At 54.8% G+C, this 20,870-nt stretch overlaps 1 protein-coding gene across 1 annotated transcript in view; it reads right to left on the reverse strand.

Moving 5' to 3' along the window:
• The window catches only part of PRKCZ (protein kinase C zeta), a 98,033-nt gene that overhangs the window by 9,573 nt on the left and 67,590 nt on the right, over positions 1–20,870 (reverse strand). The window contains exons 5-10 of the mRNA XM_061160563.1: positions 17,623–17,708; positions 11,697–11,828; positions 11,039–11,120; positions 9,416–9,468; positions 8,203–8,391; positions 5,092–5,189 (exon numbers count right to left, since the gene is read on the reverse strand). Of these exons, the coding sequence (XP_061016546.1) occupies positions 5,092–5,189; positions 8,203–8,391; positions 9,416–9,468; positions 11,039–11,120; positions 11,697–11,828; positions 17,623–17,708 (640 nt within the window). The remainder of the gene's footprint in view (positions 1–5,091; positions 5,190–8,202; positions 8,392–9,415; positions 9,469–11,038; positions 11,121–11,696; positions 11,829–17,622; positions 17,709–20,870) is intronic.

The raw sequence follows: 20,870 nt of genomic DNA on the forward strand, positions 1-20,870 counted from the left end.
CTGTCACCTGGGGCCCCAGGTCTCAGGTAAGTCACTGATCAAGGAATTCACTTAATTTGCAACACTGATCAGCTATAACAACAGGGCAGAATGGTTTTTTTCCCCTATATTTTTGGCTGCGCCATGTGGCACATGGGTTCCCAGTTCCCTGATGTTTTCTTCCTTCTACAGATAAACATTAACACTACTTTTGACATTTAAAAAAAATGTATATTGGAGTCTAGTTGACTTACGATGTTGTCTTAGTTTGGGTGTACTACCTTCAACATTTCTTTGCAGCAAACCCCCCAAGAGCCACCAGGGGCTGATTCACCCCAATGATGACGCTTCAAGTGACTCAGATAAGCTGGCTGCTGTGACAAACACCCCAGTGTCCATGGCCAAGCACAGCCAAGGGCCTGTCTCCAGGCTCCATGACTGGGGCTCTGCCTGTGAGCCCCAGATTGCATGGCTTGGTTGGCACATGTGTGATGCCACGACAAGAAAGAAGCTCCGCCCTCCCCCCCACCCGGGCTGAGACAGCAGGTCATGTTTCCTTAGTACTTAACTAAATATAGTTAAGCAGAACATAATAAAAACTCACAAAACAGGATTCATCAAGAGCTGGAGACAGAAAGCGGTGTAAACACCACAGTCCACTCCTGGGCCAGAGACCAGGGCAGGAGCCAGGCTGCAGAGTGGGGGCCAGAGACGCTACCCACCCAACCTCTCACCCAGGATAAACCTGGAATGCCAGCCCCTCTGAGGGTCAAGGGTGCCAGGGGGCAGGAGGGGACCACCTGAGAAGCTTTCCTCATCTCAGGGCCAAGTCAGGCCAGCCTCCCTACCCTATGGGGTAGATCACCAGCCTCACTCAGAGGAGACCCAGATGTCATGGGACAGTGCTGAGATCAAGAGTAATGCCACCAGCATCTGACCACACCCACTCCCCAACCCGTGTCTGTCAGTAAGGCTTTACTGGAACACTGCCTGTGTCTGTCTGCACCCCAGTGAGTAGTTGTCATAGAGACCATGTGGCCCTCAAAGGTGATACTACTATCTGGTCTTCTGAGAAAAAGTGCTGACCCCCGTTATAAAAAATAACAAGAACACAGTTCTCACAACTCTCACAAAATGTCAGGTGCTGTTCTAAGCACACCTGTGTATGAAACTTAACCCAAGAACCGCACGGTAGGTTCTAGGAGTTTCCTTATTTTACAGATAGGAACATTGAGATGCTGGGAGGTCAAGGAATTTTCCCAGGACCACAGTTACTGTCTATGAGATCTGATACTGGGCGGCTTGGAGGAATCCAGAACCCGCACCTGGAGCATGACTTCCAGTTATAGACCCCCCAATCACAGGGTGGCTGCCCCTGTCCCCTTGGAGGTAGGGGACAGAAGAAAGGAACAGAGGAAGCAGACAAGGGCCCGGGCTTCCGATGATGAAGGACAGACAAGAAAGGAAGTCAAAAGCCAAAGGGGCATCTCAGGATGGACCAGCCTTGTTCCCAAAGAAAGCACAGATCAGAAACGCTAGGCAACCCCTGGACCCACGTGATCAGAACCTAGTCCCTGACTCAGAAGGATGCTCACATGACCCTGCTTGCTCACTTGCTCACTGTGAGCAAGCAGACAAGAGACCACGGCTCAGGGACAGACACTGACAGAGAAGAAATTGATGAACTGGCCCAGAGAAACCTCCTCCTTGATGAGAGGACAAAAAGCTCCCACTTCCCCGTAAAGGACGTGTGCCCAACACACCACCCAACACATGTTCGAGCTCCAAGGCGAGTACGACTGGGCTGAGTCCAGCTCAAATGCAGGTGCTATCACATGTGATAGCAGGTGCTATCACACGTGAACCGCACGTTCACAGAAGACATGCCTGACGATGAAATCAGGCAAAGTAGGAGAGACCAAAACAGTGAAGCAGCCGCAGGACACTGAGGATATCACTACCTAGAAAATGTGAAAAGTACAGCAAGCAAAACTGGGAAGCAAGGAAGCCACCTTCTGGTACGCCCCTCTCCCCACATGCGCCCTCATGCTGAGACTCTAGCCCATGGGGTCGGGGCTGCACGTGGACCATTTCAGGGGATCTGCATGGAGAAGAGAGGCTGACGTGGCTCCGCCCACACCCGCTGTCACTCAGCACCCCGCTTTCTATTCTGGGTTTAAATTATGACAGGAACAAATGCTCTACCTTTTGAAAGTACCATGACTCGTGATGCTAGGGAGGGGGCACCTGTCCTCTCAAGGTCAAAGCTGATTCCTGTTGGGTTCACAGCCTCTTGTGCAGGTTCTTGCATCATGGCTGCTGGTGTGTACCGTGAGCACCTCCACCATCTCCAGGGTCCCCAGGAACCAGTTCTCCCCAACCCCCATCAGGAGTAGGTGATCACGCTGGGCCCTGGGTCTGCTCACTGCAGGTCCACCTGCTCCCCTTCTGGTAACTGCTCATGAGAAGCTGGGCCTTATTCACCAGGTTTTTGTTGCTGGGAGCCCACAGGCACAGCTCAGCTTGAGCAGGTGTCCACTGTTTGGCAGCACTGCAAGGACTCAGTGGGCCCCTGGCCCCACGGCAGGTGCTCAGGGGTTACAACTCATGAGGAGCCTGGAGGAGATGGTGCAGCAGCCGGCAGCTGCCCCAGCCACATCCCCACAGCCGTCCTGAATGCCCTAGGCCTCGCTGCCCCCTGCAGGGTCCACTCTGGTCTGCGTGGGGGTCTTGGTGGCTGCACTTGTCAGATGCTTTCTGACTCGGTGGGTTCTATGCCAAAAATGCCATCCACAGACTTACAAAGGAGGTCTGCCCAGTGCAGACCCCTCCCGGCCCTCAGCCCGCTCTGCACTGGGTGTCTGTCCATTCCAAGGTCCCTGTCAGTTGACACATACGGGACCTGGAACTCCTGTGGGCAGGTCATGAACTCTTACTATTTTCTCATTAATCAGAGAGTCACGTGAACTCTGACACACACTCACTGTGCCTCTTTACTGAGAATATGACTGCACTTACAGAATCATCCTTTAATATTGTGACTGCCCATAAGGTGCCAGGATCAACCAACTGCTCGAAGCATGAGAAAAGCCTGCGTAGCCCAGTTCTTAGGGAGTTCACACTGAGGGGCTGGGTCTAAGCAGGCACCGAGAAACAGCCCGGAAAGACACCTGCTCCAACCATCCAGGTTTCAGGTGCTTCTAGAGGTTACTACTGGGTTCTGTAACGTTAGAGGCAAGGAAACTAGACACAGAAGATAACTGCTCCAGGGTGCCTCCCGGCTATGGTGCTGAAGGCTCTATACGAGTCTTCTCATGGTGGTCTGGAAAGGCAGTATCATGCGCGCCCGTATTGCGGGGATCGCACAGGGGTGATCCTAACTTTAATGTACCTGGGAGCATGTGAACTGGAGGGTTGCCAGGGTGTGAGCTCAGAAGGTGCTGTGCTCCCAGCAATCAAGCTGGAAGTGAGGCTGAAATGTCTGACCCCTGTCTGTCCACACTCTTCATGTTCCATGTAGTAAAGTTAACAGAACATCACAGTGAAACCCGTTTTTTTTTTTTTTGAAACCCGTTTTAGAATCCATTTAGGAAGAGTGAAGTCAGGAGGACGCCCTCCTTAGGGTCTGTCCCGTATCCCAGAGACTGGTCAGGGACAAACAGAGGCGTGGAAAGTACACCGGACACAAGCGCTGGGCTCTTCATGCACCCCGGGATGGGGAAGAAGAGGTGAGGGAAGGGCTGCATGGCAAAGATGGACAGACTGGGGTGGAGCCTGGTCGCAGGGCCTCATCCACATGCCTAGGAGCCTGGATGTTCCCCAGAAGCAACTGGGAAAGTGGTCAGGGTCAGAAGTTTCGGATCCGTGTTTTCAAACATGGCTCAGTTTCTGTGTGGGGGAACTGACAACCTGGTGCCCCAGGGACCGGATGCCCCGAGAGGCTGTGGCCAGGATTCAGGGGGAGGAGACGGAGGAAGCTGAAACCCTCTCAGGAGGCAGAATCACTGAGCTTGGGGACAGGGCCAGGGGACAACTGCAGACCTGGGGAAAGGCCAGTTCTGTGGGAACAGGGGGGTGGAGATGGGGGAGGTGAGGGGGCACACGGGGGTGGGGGGTGACTCACTGCTCGTTCACAGGGGACCCTGAGCAAAGACAGTGAGCACAGCAGGGCTGAGACCGCCCTGCCGTACGCCAACTCCAGTGGAGTCACCGGCTCCCTGTGCTGATGCAAACCCTCCCTAAACGTGAGCTTGCTTCATGCGATCACATTGCAGAAACACCGCATCTGCCCTGGACACCTGCTGCTTACTGTGAGCCTGGGATTTGGCACGTGTTAGGCAGAGGTGCCTACATGACTCACCCCAGTTAACTCCAGGTTTCACGATTCCTTCCAGAGGAATTCAAGGAGTCCCATGGGACCCCACGTGAAGGGACTCTGGCCAGTGCATGCTCAGGTTCCTCCCAACTTTACCTCAAGCATCTTTGTCTTTTGCCAATTTTGCTTTATACCCTTTCCCAGCAGTAAGTCTCAGCCCTGAATTCGACAATGTGTTAAGTCCTGCGAGTTCTCCTAAGTCACCGAACCTGGGGGTGGGCCCTGAGGACTCTGACCCAGAACACGGTAATTTTTCAAATAAAACAAATTGTGTGAGTTAAAGTCATCTGGCCAAGAAAATTCCAAATTGAGTATACCCTGAATATCATAGACCAGTAGTTCCAACCATTTTAAAGCAGAAATCTAACATATACAAAGCTTTTAAGTAAAGCTCCTGGTGTTTATTACTTTATTCTACTATCAGTGAGACCCACAAGCACAGAGATAGACCTCCCACTCACAGGGCCATACCAGCACCCAATCCCATGCTTGTATCCTATGCAGTGGGAGGTGTTCAATAAATATTTTGTAAATAGAATGAAAGAATTTAGCTTCATTTGTATGAAATTGAAGTTATATGACACCAGCTGAGAACAAAGTTATGTGATGAACCAAAAAGCCCCCACACTTGCAAATGGGAGGGCCCCACAGATGAGAGCGGAAACCTCATGCCAACTCAGCCTCTCTGCAGTTCAGACTAGAGAGCAGCAGAATCCGAGAAACACCCCTTGTCTTACCGACTTGTTGTCTGGAAGCAGGAGTGTAAGCCGACCAGGAAAGGGTTGCTGGATGCCTGTTCAAACACGTGCTTCTCTGTCTGTACCCAGTCAATATCCTGAAATAGAAGCCAGCGAGCGTGAATACTTCACAGACATCCTGGGGAAGGGGAGGCAAGAGAGGAACTCTGTCAACTCTGCTTGAGGGGAGACAATGCAGAGAGGAAAGAAAGTGCCCACTAAGACATTCTCCATCCCCACCATTGTCCCTATTACCATCTGCCACCTTCACTGTCATCACCATCGCTATCAACACTATCACCATCACCATCCTCACCACCATCCTTACCACTATCACCATCACTATCATCAACACTATCCTTACCATCACCACCACCACCATCATCCCCACCATCACCATCACCACCACCCTGACCACCATCTCCATCCCCACCATCATCACTATCATCTCCATTGCCTTTACCATCATCACCACCACAATCACCATCTCTATTACCTTATCAGCTATCACCATCATCATTTATCACCATTTCTACCAAAGCATCACTAAAGCCACCATCGCCAGCTGTGAGTTGGCCTCATGTGTTGCCCATGGTGCCATGGAAGGTTTGTAATATCATCTCCACTTAAGAAGGGAGGAACAGAGAGTGGAGGATTCCCCAAACCCCACACTCATCTCCCAAGCACCAGCTCCCACAATAGGATTGTCTCCCTCACAGTAAACGCTGAAACCTGGAGAAAAGTCAGCTTGACAGTCCAAGCTTTGGTTCCATTCCAACCCAAGAAAGAAGAACTGCATGAGGGCCAGGCTCCCAAATTCTCTAACTTAAACCCCTTCTTTCAGGGAAAGTGAGAGGGAATGAGATGTGTTCAGAGTAGCCTGCCTTCCCCCAAGGTATCTGGGAAAAATTAGCAAACTCTCAGTTAGCACACATTTGGAGGGCCAAAGATCGTCTGGGTTCCTCATCGTAGGCTGGGTCCTGATCCCTCTGACCTCCACCCCCCCAAGGAGATGCTCTGGGAGGAATGGCTTCATCTGACCAGCCCTACCCACCCCAGCTCTGCTTGCTCAAGTGATGGCCAACTGGCATCTCCACTCAGAGTCTCAAGTGCAAACCCAGCCTTAAACACAGCCAACCATCCCTGTCTGTTCTCCAGGGTGCCTGGCCACCCAGGTGCTCAGGAAGGAAACCTCAGTGGGTACATGATACCCCCTCCCCCACACGGAGGCCAAGCCCCCCGGTCTGCCTTCCTCCCGCCTGCTGGACTCTCCAGGTTGTTGTAACAAAATGCCACAGACTGCTGGGCTTTAACACTCCAGATTGCATCCTCTCGTTGTTTTGAGGCAGAAGCCTGAGCTCAGGTGTGGGCAGGGCCACGCTCTCGCCCAGGTCCCCACGGAGAGTCCTTCCTGCACCTCCAGGGGCCTCTGGCTCCTGTCTGCCTCCCTCTTAACAGTTTCACTGTGTTTTTCCTTCCTTCTGTCTCAAATCTTTCCCTGCCTTTCTCTAAAAGGACACTTGTCCCTGGATTTAGGGCCCCTCCAGATAATCTAGAATGACCATCCCAGGATCCGTAATCACTTCTCGCCAAATAAAGTCCTGCTCACAGGTTCCGGGGATCAGATGAGGGCAGTCCACCAACCAGGGCCCAGGGCCGGGGCCACAGGATGGCAGAGTTTCAGAATGCAAACAGCTGGCCCATCTGCCGGCTCCTAGTGTCTCCTTCTCCTGAGACCACCTCAAAGTCCAGACTCCAGCCCTGGCCCTGGCTATGTGATGATGCCAGGATCAACTACAGCAGTAAACCTCCCTGGAGACCTCTCCTCTCAGCATTCTAGAAACTGCCCTACCCCCAAAGACACCATCAACCCTCCAGCCAGCCGTGCACTGGGCAGAGACTTGGAATCACCTTGCAGGGCTGTGACCATCAGTGAAGATGCTGGCTGGGCCCCACACCTCCCATCAGTGAAGACGCCGGCTGGGTTCCACACCTCCCCAGGGCTCCGCTTCCTCAGCTGAGAGGCAGGGTTGCACCAGCTCAGTTGTGAGCTCAGCACCGGGGGCTGGTGGCCAACTGGGTGGTGTGTGCACTACACAAATGCACTGCTGGGAGGGCAGGTGGGGACTTGGTGAAGCCCTGGCTCTGCCCTCTGAGATGCAAGCCTAGGCAGCCCTCCCGTGGCCCCCACTCCATGTGTATCAAGTTGTCGCACAGTGACATCATCATTGCTCCCTCTGAAGTCACTCTCTGCTTCTAAGGGATTTAACCCTTGTTCAGGGGTCAAAGAACAGATCAAAAGTACACAAAGCCAAGAAGCCCATGAAAAGGTGCTGAATGCCTGTCAAAGCCACTAAACACCCGCTAGAAGAGCGATAATCAAAAAATAGAACACAACCAGTATTGGCAAGAATGGGCAGAAGTGGGACCCTCATGTGTTGCTGGTGGGGACGTAAAATGACACAGGGGAACAGTTCAGTTGTTCCTCAGAGTGAAACACAAGATGACCCTACAACTTGGTAGTCCTCTCCCGGGTGAAAACCCAGAGGAGTGAAAACAGGGACTCAGGCAGCCGCATAGACGTTCACGGCAGCCAGAAATGGAGACAAGCCATGTGCTCATCAGGGACAGACACACATGCCAAACGGGGCCTGTCCATAAAACAGAACACGACTGAGGCCTAGAAAAGAAAGAGGAGGTGCCGCGCCTCGATACACTTGGATGGACCGTGAGAACGAGATGCTCCGTCAGAGAAGCCAGACATAGAAGGTCCCACAGCGCATGGTTCCATTTACATGCAGCGTCCAGAACAGGCAAATGCACAGAGACAGAAGCGGCCAGGCACTGTGGGACCGGAAGAGACTGGGGAGGGACTGCTCATGGGGAGGAAACGTCGTGGGCTGGGCAGTAACCGGTTACCCAATACCGTGAATGTGCTAAAAGTCACTAAACTTTACACTGGAAAGCGGAAAAAGCACACATTTTGTTCTGTGCGTTACTTGCACGCAGAGGAGCAGACAGGGAGGCCTGACGTGCTGCAGGCCATGTGTCACAGAGTTGGATACGACTTGGCAACTGAACAACAACAACGGGGGACAGATGCAGTCTCACCTCATCGTCATGGACCAGCTCCTTCTTTACCACCTTCATGGCGTAGACCTGGTCGTTCTTCTTCAGCCGCACCAGAAGGACCTTGGCGTAGCTCCCGCGCCCGATGACCCTGATCAGGTCGAAGTCCTGCAGCCCAAGCCCCTGAGATATCTTGATCCCGTCCATCCCGTCGATGACTGGTTTGAGGTCCTGATGGGGGTGGACAAGATGGGAGGAAGCGGGAGGGGACTCATCATCACCCATGCCCTCCCCACCCAGGAGCAGACCCCTAGAGCTTCTGATGGAAGGAGCAGAGATCCAGGAGCCATCGCCAGTCACAGGTGGCCCCTCTGTGAGCCAGGAGGGATGTGCAGGGCCAGCCTGCCCTGACTGCTGAGGAGGTGACCATGGGCTCACACACCCCAGGGCAATCGGTGCTGGGATCAGAAGCTCACCTGGCCCTCCCCGGGGGGCACAAACCATAACCTGCTAATGCCTCAGGAGACCCGCCACAGCAAGCGTCACTCTAGTGACCCTCAACGGCAGGGAAAGGCCACGTGAGCACATGCACCCCTCCTGAGGACTCTCTCTGAAGAGGGTTCTGTGCTGGAGGAAAGGTAACCGAGTGCTCCTGACTCATTGCACACACAGATGACCAGGGAGAAAGAGCTCAAGTCCAGAGGGGACAAGCACTTTGGGAAAGGCGTGGCCTCGCTAGGTACTGCCCTTCTCGGTGGTTCTGTGGACAGAAGCTCCAGCTGGAACCGCCCTTGCTCGGCACCAAGCTTCTCAAGCCTCATTTATCACCCAGAGTTGAACTGTGATGTTGTGGTTGGTAATACAAAGTCCCTACTTGTTCCAGGGCCCCATTCCTGGCACAGAGCTCCTAACCCCAGGGGGTTCCAGGTGCAGACAGCCAGCAAGTGTCCCTTTGTCATGTTAACGAAGTGCCTAGAGGGAAGCCTCTAGGTCACCTGAGGGTGTGGCTGGTTGCCAGGGGAACCAGCCCGGGGATTAGAGGGTCAGTCCCACCTCCTGTTCGGAGATCACCTCTGCCAAAAGTCTCAAAGACTTCTCAGATCTGTGACCCCGCCGCCTCGGTGTACGCAATCCCCGATGCCCACCAGGCCCCTGGACACTCCTAGTTCACCTTTAAGTTCCCACAGTGGCCCCAGAAATGAGCTGATGAACCTCTATAACAGACACAGACACCAACGAGCCATTGTCTACTCACCTCAGAATCATCTTTAATGTTGTCATGTTTCCGGGTTGAAGAAATATAAGCAACTGGTGAAGAGAAAGAAAAAGGGGAGGGGGTCAAAGCCATCATCAGGGATGTGGCCCAGGACCCAGGGACTCCCACGGCCTCTGTCCCTCTGTGGACACGCAGTGCCAGGCCAGGCCAGGCCACCGGGTGCTCAGGCGGAAGGCCTGGAGCAGCTACTTCTGCCTCAACCAGAGACTTGGGAGAACACAGCTTCCAGAGCCCATCCCCATCTGCTGACTCTCAGCTTCTGGGGCCAAGGCCTGGAAATCTGCATTTGTGACAACTTTCCCTCATGGTTCTTCTAGAAGTGAGAGAGCAGAGGATTTGATGTTAAGCCTTCCAGTCTCTATTCTCAAGGTGTGCAGATGGGTGGGTAGACAGGTGGGCAGGTGGATAGATGGTGGGTGGGTGGTGTGTAGATGGTAGGGGTGGGTGGAGAGTGGGTGGATGTGTGTAGATGGTAGGTGGGTGGTGCGTGGATGTGTGTAGATGGTGGGTGGGTGGGTGGAGAGTGGGTAGATATGTGTAGATGGTGGGTGGGTGGATGGTGGGTGGGTGGATGTGCGTATATGGTGGGTAGGTGGGTGGTGGGTGGATGTGTGTGGATGGTGGGGGTGGGTGGAGAGTGGGTAGACAGGTGTAGATGGTGGGTGGGTGGGTGGTGGGTGGATGTGTGTGGATGGTGGGGGTGGGTGGAGAGTGGGTAGATAGGTGTAGATGGTGGGTGGGTGGATGTGTGTATATGGTGGGTAGGTGGGTGGTGGGTGGATGTGTGTGGATGGTGGGGGTGGGTGGAGAGTGGGTAGATAGGTGTAGATGGTGGGTGGGTGGGTGAATGGTGGGTGGGTGGGTGGTGGGTGGATGTGTGTGGATGGTGGAGGTGGGTGGAGAGTGGGTAGATACGTGTGGATGGTGGGTGGGTGGATGTGTGTATATGGTGGGTAGGTGGGTGGTGGGTGGATGTGTGTGGATGGTGGGGGTGGGTGGAGAGTGAGTGGACATGTGTAGATGGTGGGTGGACAGGTGGGTGGTGGTTGGGAGTCTCCTTTACATGAGGTGCTGTACTACTTTGTGCTCCATGGCCTCATGTCACTCCTGGGGAAAGAACAAGTGTTTATCGAGTGAGGCCTAGGTCCTCGTACACCCTTGTGACCATGCACAGAACTGCAGAAGCTCAGAGCAGGGCCATCAGTCCAAATGGAATAAAAATTGCTCTCTGAATGCTTCTTAGCAAAAAAAAAAACAAAAACAAAAACCAACTCTCCACAACCAAAAAAAAACAAACCTACTAAAACCCAAGAAATATGCAACACTGGGCACGGCAGGCCTTTCCAGAGACGCATATCTGTGGCGGCCACTGCACTAGTGCCTCCTAGAACTCCCGAGGTTGGAATAGAGGGAACCCCACCCTCCACCCCGACTCCCACGGGCAGCAGCTCAGAGATGTGGGCACCCAGGGCAGGCCAACCCGCCCACCCCTGCTCTAGAGAGCCCATCCCAGCCCTGCAGCAAGCGGCCGTGCTCACAGGCCCTGGCTTGGGAGGGAGGAGGATCTAGAAAGGGTTCTGGGGGTGTGAGCAGCAGCCCTACTTCCATCACTCTCCTCAGAGGGAAGGTCCACGTCATCGCTCTTGTCATCCACTGCAGGCTCCTGGGAAGGCATGACGGAATCCTGCAGAGAGACAGGCCGAGTGACTAGGCAGCACCACACGGGGCTTCTGGAGACACTGCGTGACCGGGAGTCACCTGTCACACACACTGTGACATCACAACACACATCATTCACCTGTTACAGCATCGCCCTGAACATGGCAAGATGAGCACTGAAATTACCTGCGTTTCCACAGGCGGAGGTGGCCGCTCAGCCCTCAGGTTCCACCCTTCCAGAAGGTGCTTATAAAATGTGTCTTTTCACATAGTAACGCTTAGTCCCCTCAGCCCTGCCCTCATTGCACAGCGGCCACAGTCAGGCCCCAGCTCCAGGTTCCATGGCTGACATCACAATTGAGGCAGCTCCCTATTGGTGGGCCCTGGGGCCCCAAGAGTGCTGGGGGACTCCTGGGGCTTGGGAACAAGGCCTGGCCCAACTGCTGACCCGGGCCGTCACTCTGCAACCCCTACGTCACCCCCTCTTCTCATCTCATGGGTAGCAGGGACGGGGTTAGGACCCAAGCTGGGCAGGGGGAGGCCGAGGGTCCCAGGGGCAGCAGTGTGGACTGCACCCCAGCTGGCCGAGGTGTCCACTCACCATATGCCTGCTGCAGGTCAGTGGGACGAGCACGTAGCAGCGCTTATGGACCAGTAGTTTGCAGTGGATGCACCTGTAGCCCTGCCTCGCGAGGCCCCATATCCTCTCGCTGCACTGGCCGCAGTACGCTCTCTGCATGGACAAGAACAGGCACCATAAGCCAGGCCTGGTGCCCCCGTGGTTCTTCCACACCAAGGGGACACACTGCCCTGTAACAACACGCAGCCAGGCCTGTGTCTCCGTGGTCCCTCCACACTGAGGGGACATGCAGCCAGGCCAGGAAGAAGCCTCTTCACACCTGGTAACAGGCCCCACCCAGGCCCAGGAGCCCCAGCTTGGGTCTCTCCCAAGGTTGGGGGAACCAAGGCCCCGAGGGGCTGGGGCTATGCCCCCATGGGACCTTGTGGGCAGGTAATGAGACCTCTCCATGGGCAGGGCCTCCTTGCCTGCAGGACTTGGAGCGGGGTTGCAAATCCAGCCTGGCTGTGCTCAGAACAGCTGAGGGGCCCCACCTGAGTGGAGTGACCTAGGTGAGAAGGCTGTGGGGGAGCCTGACCACTGCATGACCCTCGTCCAAACCCCCTCATGACCCCTGCATGATGAACAGAGAGGCGACCATGCTTGGCAACTGAATGCATCTGGATTCTGAACCGCTCTGGGGTTCCATGCAATTCAGTTCAGTTCAGTTGCTCAGTTGTGTCCAACTCTTTGCGACCCCATGGGCTGCAGCATGCCAGGCCTCCCTGTCCATCACCAACTCCTGGAGCTAGCTCAAATTCATGTCCATTGAATCAGTCATGCCATCCAACCATCTCATCCTCTGTCGTCCCCTTCTCCTCCTGCCTTCAATCTTGCCCAGCATCAGAATCTTTTCCAGTGAGTCAGTTCTTTGCATCATGTGGCCAAGGTATTGGAGTATCAGCTTCAGCATCAGTCCTTCCAATGAATATTCAGGACTGATTTCCTTTAGGATTGACTGGTTTGATCTCCTTGCTGTCCAAGGGACTCTCAAGAGTCTTTAGTACCACAGTGCCTTTGAGTGTTTGAGTGTCACCTGCAGAGGTACAGGTCAGCAGTGGCCTGTGACAGGGGCAGGGACTCTGGGTGCAGCAGACCTGGGTGTGGTATAAGCTCTCTTGGAGGAGGTCGCCATTAACCCTGCCATAGAGCTGTCAGAACTTACACAGGACTGGGGAAACAGACTCTTGGAGGGCACAAACAAAACCTTGTGCACTCCAGGACCCAGGACAAAGGAGCAATGACCCCACAAGAGACTGACCCAGACTTGTCTGTGAATGTCCATGCTAGTACTAGTCCACCCTTGTATTTTTCTCAGCATTCTAAAAAGATTTTAAGTAGTCAATCTTTGTTCCTCTTGGTTATAAACACTTGAAACTCATGATCATGACTGGCTCGTTTGGTGAGGTTTTTGTGATTTTAGAAGTCCCAAAATGCAAAGATGAGTGTGTCCAGAAGTGGGGTCACCCACCCACCACTTGGAGCCCAAGTCGTCTCCTTGGTTACATGGTGTCCGTACATTGGCAGTCTCCCGCTTACTTCTGTTCCAGCCATATCTCATTTACATGTTTTACCCTCTTTTGCCATGTTTAACAAATTTCTTTCCTTCGAGAAAGTTTCAAATTACTCCTGGAGAACAGAAAGGATGCACTGTACCGGCGCTGACCAGAGCGAATCTTCCCCAAGTGTGAGCCAAGGGTGCAGGACCAGCTACTGGCAGCCAGTGGGCACAAGGAACTCATTTCCCCCCAGGAAGGAGCCTCTCCCCCACACAGAGCATGTACATCTCAGTCACAGCCACAGCACCTGGGATGGTACCCAGCACACAGTGGGAGCCCAGTAAAGCTCTGCTGAAGACAAGTCCATGCATGCACACGCACGCGCGCGCACACACACACACACACACACACACACACACACACACACACCCCACTGCTTACAACTTCAGGAAAAGAAGCATGTATCCCAGTCCCCCACACTGCTTGAGTTGTCCTGCCCCAGGGAGGCAAATATGGGTGATGGGGGTCCCTCTGGGAATGGCCCAAGAGACAGTGGATGGCCGCGAAGGCCAGATGGGAGGCCAGCCCCAGGGTCACCCCTCCTGAGAGCTCTGACTCTGGCCAGTCCAGTTTAATACTGGCACTGGTGCCTCCAGAAGGGTGACTGCTCATGAGCAAATCCAGGATCTAAGGAGGGAGTGTCAAGCCCAAGAGTGCTTTCACCCCTGTTTCCAGCCCTGTTTGTCAGCATTCATGGAACCATTAAAAAAATTTACATCCATGGGGACTTCCCTGGCAGTCTGAGAATCTGTCTTGCAACGCAGCAGACACAGGTTCAATCCCGGATCAGGGAACCAAGATCCCTCAAGCTGTGTGGCATAGCCGAAAAGGAGTAGTAATAATAAAGAAAAATAAATATAAAATATTAAAAAATTGATTAATAAAATAATAAAAATAATAACAAAAAAATAAAGCTTCATCTCAGAAAATCACATGAATTAACAGACTAATGGGTGAAAGTATTTTTCAGTCTGTCTCACATGCTGCTTGGCTGGCCATGTTTTCAGTCATCAACCTCTGGGGCTGCTCATATGTGGTCACACTGACCGCAGAGTTGTGCAGTTGTGACAGAGACTGCATGGCCCACAAAGCCTGAAACATTTATTCTCTGGCCCTTTGCAGGGGAGGTTTCCTCAGCTCGAAAAGCCCAGGAGAAATCCTTGACCAGCACGGCCAGCCCTGCTGGTGTCTTCACCTGGGTCTCCCTGCCCGCCTCTCGCTCCATACTGTCCCTCCCCGCAGGACTCTCTGCTCATAATAAAGGCTGCAGTTCCTGAACCATCCACCCAGCCAGCCCTGCAGCACAGGTGGCCCATGTGCCACTAGCAGAGGCCCCTCCAGTTGCCCCAGGATGGGAAGGGGGCATATACAGTGCCGAGGCTCAAGCCCCTGCACTGGGGGGTTAAGGGCAGGGGGTTCTCACAGCACAGGGAAGGTGCTCAGATGCTGCCCGCCTATGACAGTGATGTGGCCACTCCTCTAGGATGGACTCACTGCAGGGACAGCAGGACAGGGCACCTTAGAGCCACCGAGCTTTTCCCCAACTGCTTTCCAGAAAGCAGGGGTCTGGGTCTGCACCCCTGGAAGTACGAGGACTGTCACTGTGTAAACAGCAGCCTGGGGCACTGGCAGCTCTGAATGTCCTGCGTTTCTCTGGTCACCAACAAGGTAAGGGTGACTGCATTCATGTGCAGCAACCACTCTTGTTCTAACTGACCACTCACACCCTTGCCCAACTTCTGATTTTAGGCATTTAGCAAAAGGCCAGAGCTCTTTGGTACTAAACACACATACTGTCTTGATCTCTTATTCCAGGTTTTGCTACAAACATCTTCCCTGCGTGTGTTTCGTGTTCAACGTTTGGGGGCTGCAGACAGCTGGCAAGTGCCTATGGCTGAGTCTGAAGACCCACTCCCCCTGCTTCCCACTGCCAGGTTTCCCTAGAGCCCCGCAGCGCTTCTAGGTTTTGATTCTATGTGTGTGTGTGTGTGTGTGTGGCACTGCATGGCTTGTGGGATCTTAGTCCCAAACCGGGCCACGCCAGTGAACACCTTCCCTGATGATCCACCCCGACTCACTCGGCCGTGAACCCAGCCCTGGACAGCCCCTCCCTGCTGACCCATACTCAACCAGTATCTCCCTGGGATGGACTGGATGACCCTCCACCCTTACAGGAAACACTCGCATCCTGGGTCTCAGGGCCAGGCTCTGACCGTCAGTTCCATCCCACAGACTGGGGCCCCCGTCGGCCCCCTCGTGCTTCCTGTTCTGGGGAGGACATTGCCCCCCTCTCCTCTCTCTGCAAGTCCTTGGTCGAGCCCCTCTCTCTGCTCGAGAAGATCAGCTGTGTCCAGTGAAGGGAGCTCTGGCCCGGGAGGCTGACAGCCCTTGCTTTCGTCCTTAGGTCACCAGCAAAGATGGAGAGACGTGACCTCCTTCGTCAGCTTGTCCCTGTGAGCCCTGCTGACCCTGCAGAGCCAGGCATGCAGCTCCTGAGACATGTGGAGTGACTGCCCAGCGAACACAGGTGGATGGTGTGGCCTCCAGACATGCAGTCTGGGGAACCCAGGTGGGAAACCAGCCTGGGGACGAACGGCGACACGCCCACTTCCCCACCTGTGAACAGCCAGCTGCCGAAAGGCTGCGGGTATCAGGGTTGGCTCCCTCCTTGGCCTCATGGTGTTTGTTAAAAGCTTGTCGGTGCTCGGGGGGAGAGCAGATGGGAGAGGGCTAGAGTGGGTACCCTCACCCTAAATTCCTGCTCTTCCTTAGAGAGGAAAAGCCTTGCCCACAATTTTGGGGAGGGGGTGGCAGGAAGAGTGCCAGGTTCTGCACCTGATGAACAGAGAAATGCGTTTTCCTCCTAGAACCTGTAGGCAGGAGAGGCCAGGCCCCTCCGAGCAGCCTTGCCAAGTGGGTGGGCTTCATCGTGGGCCAGTGAGTCACTCTGTCAAGAAGGGCGTCCTGAGGTCCTTCAGGGTGGCCTGGCCCATCTGCCTGAGACCATCTCTGGCCAGAACTGAGCTGGTGCCCAGAGACACAGGAGAGAAGCTGCCTGGCCACAGGCTGGTCGGTCATCTGTTTCTTAAATAAACATCGGAGGGCAGACAGTGGTACCTCATGTCGTCGGGGCTGGAAGTTTTGGTTTCTTTAGGTTTCATCTTGTCTGTCTGGGTGGTTCACCACAGTCTCACGTCCACACCCATCGGGTGGCCTATCATCCCTGCAGCCCCCGCCCTCTGTCCACGCACAGTGATGCCCAGCCTCCCCATGGTATCTGATGCCCCAAGGACCGCGTGTCCTCTTGTCGTTGTCGGAGGCCCCAGGGCCCCCTCCTTCCCAACAGACATGCTTCATTCCTCCCTCGCTCCTGACACAGCCCCCAGGGTGCCCTTTCCTCCAATCATCCATTACAGGGAACGACACACCGCCACGCTGTGTGTGTGCCTGCTGCATGCCAGGTGCAGGGGCCAGCCATCAGGGCAGGGTACCTGGCATGCGTGGGGCCCCAGGTCAGCAGGTGCTCGGCTGCTGTATGGGACTCAGTGGTGTCCCCCAAACTCATGTCCACCCAGAAATGATTGGGTCCTTGTCATGACTGGTATCCCAGGGGTGGGGGGTTGGGGAGGGGTGGGGGTGGGGTGCAGAGACAGGAGGCGGCAGAGGCTGGAGGGCTATGCTCCCAGCCCAGAGCTTCTGAGGATGGCAGCGACCCTAGAAGCTACACCGAGGCAGGAAGGACTCTCCCTGAGAGCAGCCCGGCCCTGAGAGCAGTCCTTGTTTTGGACTTCAGACACCAGACCGACCGGCTAAGCACCTAGTCTGTGGCGCTCTATGTGGGCAGCCCTGGGGCAGGCAGTCTTCAGCCATGGGGCCTCTGCAGGCACCTCCTTTCCACGTGGCAACAGGACAATGACAAAGCCATGTGAGCCCCATGGTCTCTACAGGACACAGGGCAGCATGAGGAGAAACACCATACGTGTAGCTATAAAGCCTTCCGAGTGAGCTGGGCAGCGGGGCCAACGGATGGAGGGCCGTTATCGGGCCCTGGGCTTCACAGGACACCCTTGCAACCAGCAGGGGACACTGTGTGGTAACACATGCATCCTGGTTATGGGACAAGTCCAGGGTCCCTTCTGAATGCCCATGGAGTCCTAGTGCCAGGACTAGGGTCACATGACGGGACACGGTACCTAGACGGGGGTCACGCGACAGGGACACACAGGTCACGTTTGTCAGAAAAGACCTGAGCTGGCGCCTTGCCGGCTCAGGGAGCTCGTGAAGGGCTTGTGGTCGTCCAGGGCTGAATGTGGAGCAGAGCCTGGCATCTCCTCCCGGGGGGCACTCACCCTGTTAAAGCGCTTGGCCTGGAAGAGGTGGCCGTTGGCGCGGTACAGCTTCCGCCATCTTCTGGCTCCACGGCGGTAGATGGATTCTGGAAAGAACAGGAGAAGAGCGTAAAGAAACGGCCCTGGGGCTGTGAGCCCAGCTCTACCACATGGGGGGCAGTGGGGACAGGCCTCCAGTTCAGGCGGCCTGGGGCAGTGGCCGCGGAGCTGAGACGCCAGCACCCTCGTAGCTGTTCCACACTGCCGGGTGGGGAGACGGTGCCCCAGACGACCACAAGGACGGCTGTCTGCAGGGGGTCAGGCTGTGAGGCCACCGGGGCCTGTGTACCCCCCCATGGGCTTCCTGTCCACTCCCTTCTCTCTGGGCATGAAAACCAGGTCCCATTCCACATGGGGACGGGCTACATGGGAGCTAAGGGCTCTCCGGACCTTTACGCCCAATTGTCCGGGGAGGGACCCTGGCCGCTGGGAAATCCACGGTCAGCCTGAGGCAGGCGTCCAGCCAGCACCGCCCCACTCCCCCGGCTCCCCTTCAAGAACAAACCTAGGGGCAGAAACAAAGCAAAACCAACCGCACACTTATGCTGAGTTGAAAGTCACCAAAAACACGTTCCCAACCTGCACCAGACTTGTGTGGAAGCAGCGGCTCATGAAACACGCCGAGCTACACGTATGACCAGGGCGGGCGGTTTCATTCCTCCTCAAAAACATTTCCAACTTTGCTCCTTCCCAACGCTTTGAAAGTATGTGAAAACAAAATACTTGGGCTACAACGGGAAGCTTTGTGCTTTTACAGAGCTCCGTAGTGAAGGCGACTTTCATGAGAGTCAGGGAGCTGCCAGGAACATACAGAAGTGGAAACTGTAACGGAGTGTTTTTAAAATAAGCAAATGACCAGCTCTGGCTGGAACCTGCGAAACCTGGTCACAGTGACTGCAAAACCGGCTCCCCTCCCATTAAATGAGAGGTGCAGGGGGAAGCCAAGACGCCAACATGCAGACAGAATGGGGCTCCCCTGCCTATATTGCCCTGGGCTCCAAGGGGTTCCTGCTGATGCCCCAGGGCCCCTGCCTGATCACAGGGCGTGGCCCTCCCAGCCAGAGCTGGGGGAAGTCTGGTCCCCGGCAGGTCCCTGCTGACATCCACAGGGCTGACTGCCCTGTGTGCGCCATTCACCAGCCCCAGCCATCCCTGCACGTGGCAGGGTAAGGCACCGAGTGACAGACCCCGAGACACAGAGGGAGCCAGGTTGTCAGGCAGGGACTCGGTGGGACAAGGCTCTGGCTCCTTCCAGTGTTCAGCACACACACACAGCACGAAAGCCTGAAAATGCATCCACAGGACGCCCTTCACATTTCGGTAAAGCCACCCGAAATAAGGAACTCAAAGATGTCCAAGCAGAGTCCAAGGGCGCCCCCAGCAGACCGGAAAGCTAGGTGAGGGGACAGAACAGAGTCCTTCGGGACTCTTATGCGTTGAGCAGGGCCGAGGGAACATGGGCAATGTCCCGTTGTCCACAGTGAGAGAAGCCGGGACCCCGCTGTTGTGTCTTTCCTGATTACACATGGAAGCCCTGACCGCCCCCTCCAGCCCCTCTCTCCAGCCCCATGCATGGCTGTATTTGGGAGCGGGGCCCCTGTGTGGGGCCCCCTGATGGGATCAGTACCCTCATAAGAAGAGGAGGAGACACCCGACCTCTGTCTCCACTGCATGGAGACCCAGCTGGGGCAGTGTCTATAAGCCACGAAGAGGGTGCTCACCAGGCCCCGACCCTTCTGGCACCCGGAGCTCAGCCGTCCACCCCCAGATCCTGAGAAGCGAGGTCTTGTGGTCTTTGCTGCATCCAGTGTATTGTGACAGTGGCTCGAGCAGACCAGATGCCTGCTTCACTCCACACACAAATCATCCCCTCAGTACATAAGGACTGAGGGACTTCCCTGGTGGTCCAGCGGCTAAGACTCTGTGCTCCGAATGCAGGGGCTCAAGTTCAATTCCTGGTCAGGGGACTAGATCCCACATGCCACAACCAAGACCTGGTGCCACCACACAAATACATTCATCTAAAAAAAGATAAGGACTGAAACTAGGGGCAAAATGACAAGTCTTAGAAGGAAACGTGGACGATCTTAATTGAAGGTGGGGAAAACCCTGAAAACAAAAGGAGGAGAGGAGGCACATTCACCCTAAGGCCACGTGAGGCCAGACAAACCCCCGTCTCCTTATCAGCCATGCCACATGGGCTAATGATTCAGGATATAGGAGGCATGCCCACAAGTCAATGAGGGAAAACAGAAACGGGAACGGAAGACGAGTCTCCCGTGACATCAAATACTGTCAAGGATCAGAGTAAACTGAAGTCGCCTGTCCTTCTGGGGGAGTTTAACCATGGCCAGAATCAATGGTCGAGGGCACGTGTGCTTCCCCGGGACACAGCAGTCACACTGCTCCTAGACCAGCACCTGACAGGCCTCATATGTGGGCTCACGGCCATCGAGGATGTCTGCGGCCACCCAGGTCCAAGAGGACAGGTGACCTGGGCAAGGCTGTCCGGGAGGACTCTCAGTCATAACCCAGCTTGAGCCGCCTTCGGCCACACAAACGCATCTTCCAAAACCAAATAAAAAAAATCAGTATAAAATCACAGGGGCTTCCCTAGCGGCTCAATGGTAAAGAATCCACCTGCCAATGCAGGAGACATGGGTTTGATCCCTGATCCAGGAAGACCCCACATGCCGTGGAGCAGCTAAGCCTGTACACTACAACTACTGAGCCTTGCTCTAGAGCCCAGGAGCCACAACTACTGAAGCCCGAGTGCCCCAGAGTCTGTGCTCCACAACAAGAGAAGCCACTGCAATGAGAAGCCTGTGCACCACAACTAGTGAGTAGACCCCGCTCACCACAACCAGGGAAAAGCCCGTGCAGCAACAAAGAACCAGCACAGCCAAAGGTAAACAAATAAACAAAAAAAATTTTAAATTATAAAATGACAGACTGATGTATATGAAATGGGCTCTGTAAAACAATGCCTGTTAAACTAAAAGGGCTTGCCCGGTGGCTCAGACAGTAAAGATTCTGCACACAATGCAGGAGACCTGGGTTCAACCCCTGGGTGGGGAAGATCCTATGGAGAGGGAATGGCAACCCACTCCAGTATTCTTGCCTGGAGAATACCATGGAGAGAGGAGCCTGGAGGTCTACAGTCCACAGGATCAAACTAAAAATCAAGAAAATGGACAGTGTGATGTTTC

The sequence above is a fragment of the Dama dama genome, chromosome 14 (assembly GCF_033118175.1).
Source record: "Dama dama isolate Ldn47 chromosome 14, ASM3311817v1, whole genome shotgun sequence".
Classification (NCBI taxonomy): domain Eukaryota; kingdom Metazoa; phylum Chordata; class Mammalia; order Artiodactyla; family Cervidae; genus Dama; species Dama dama.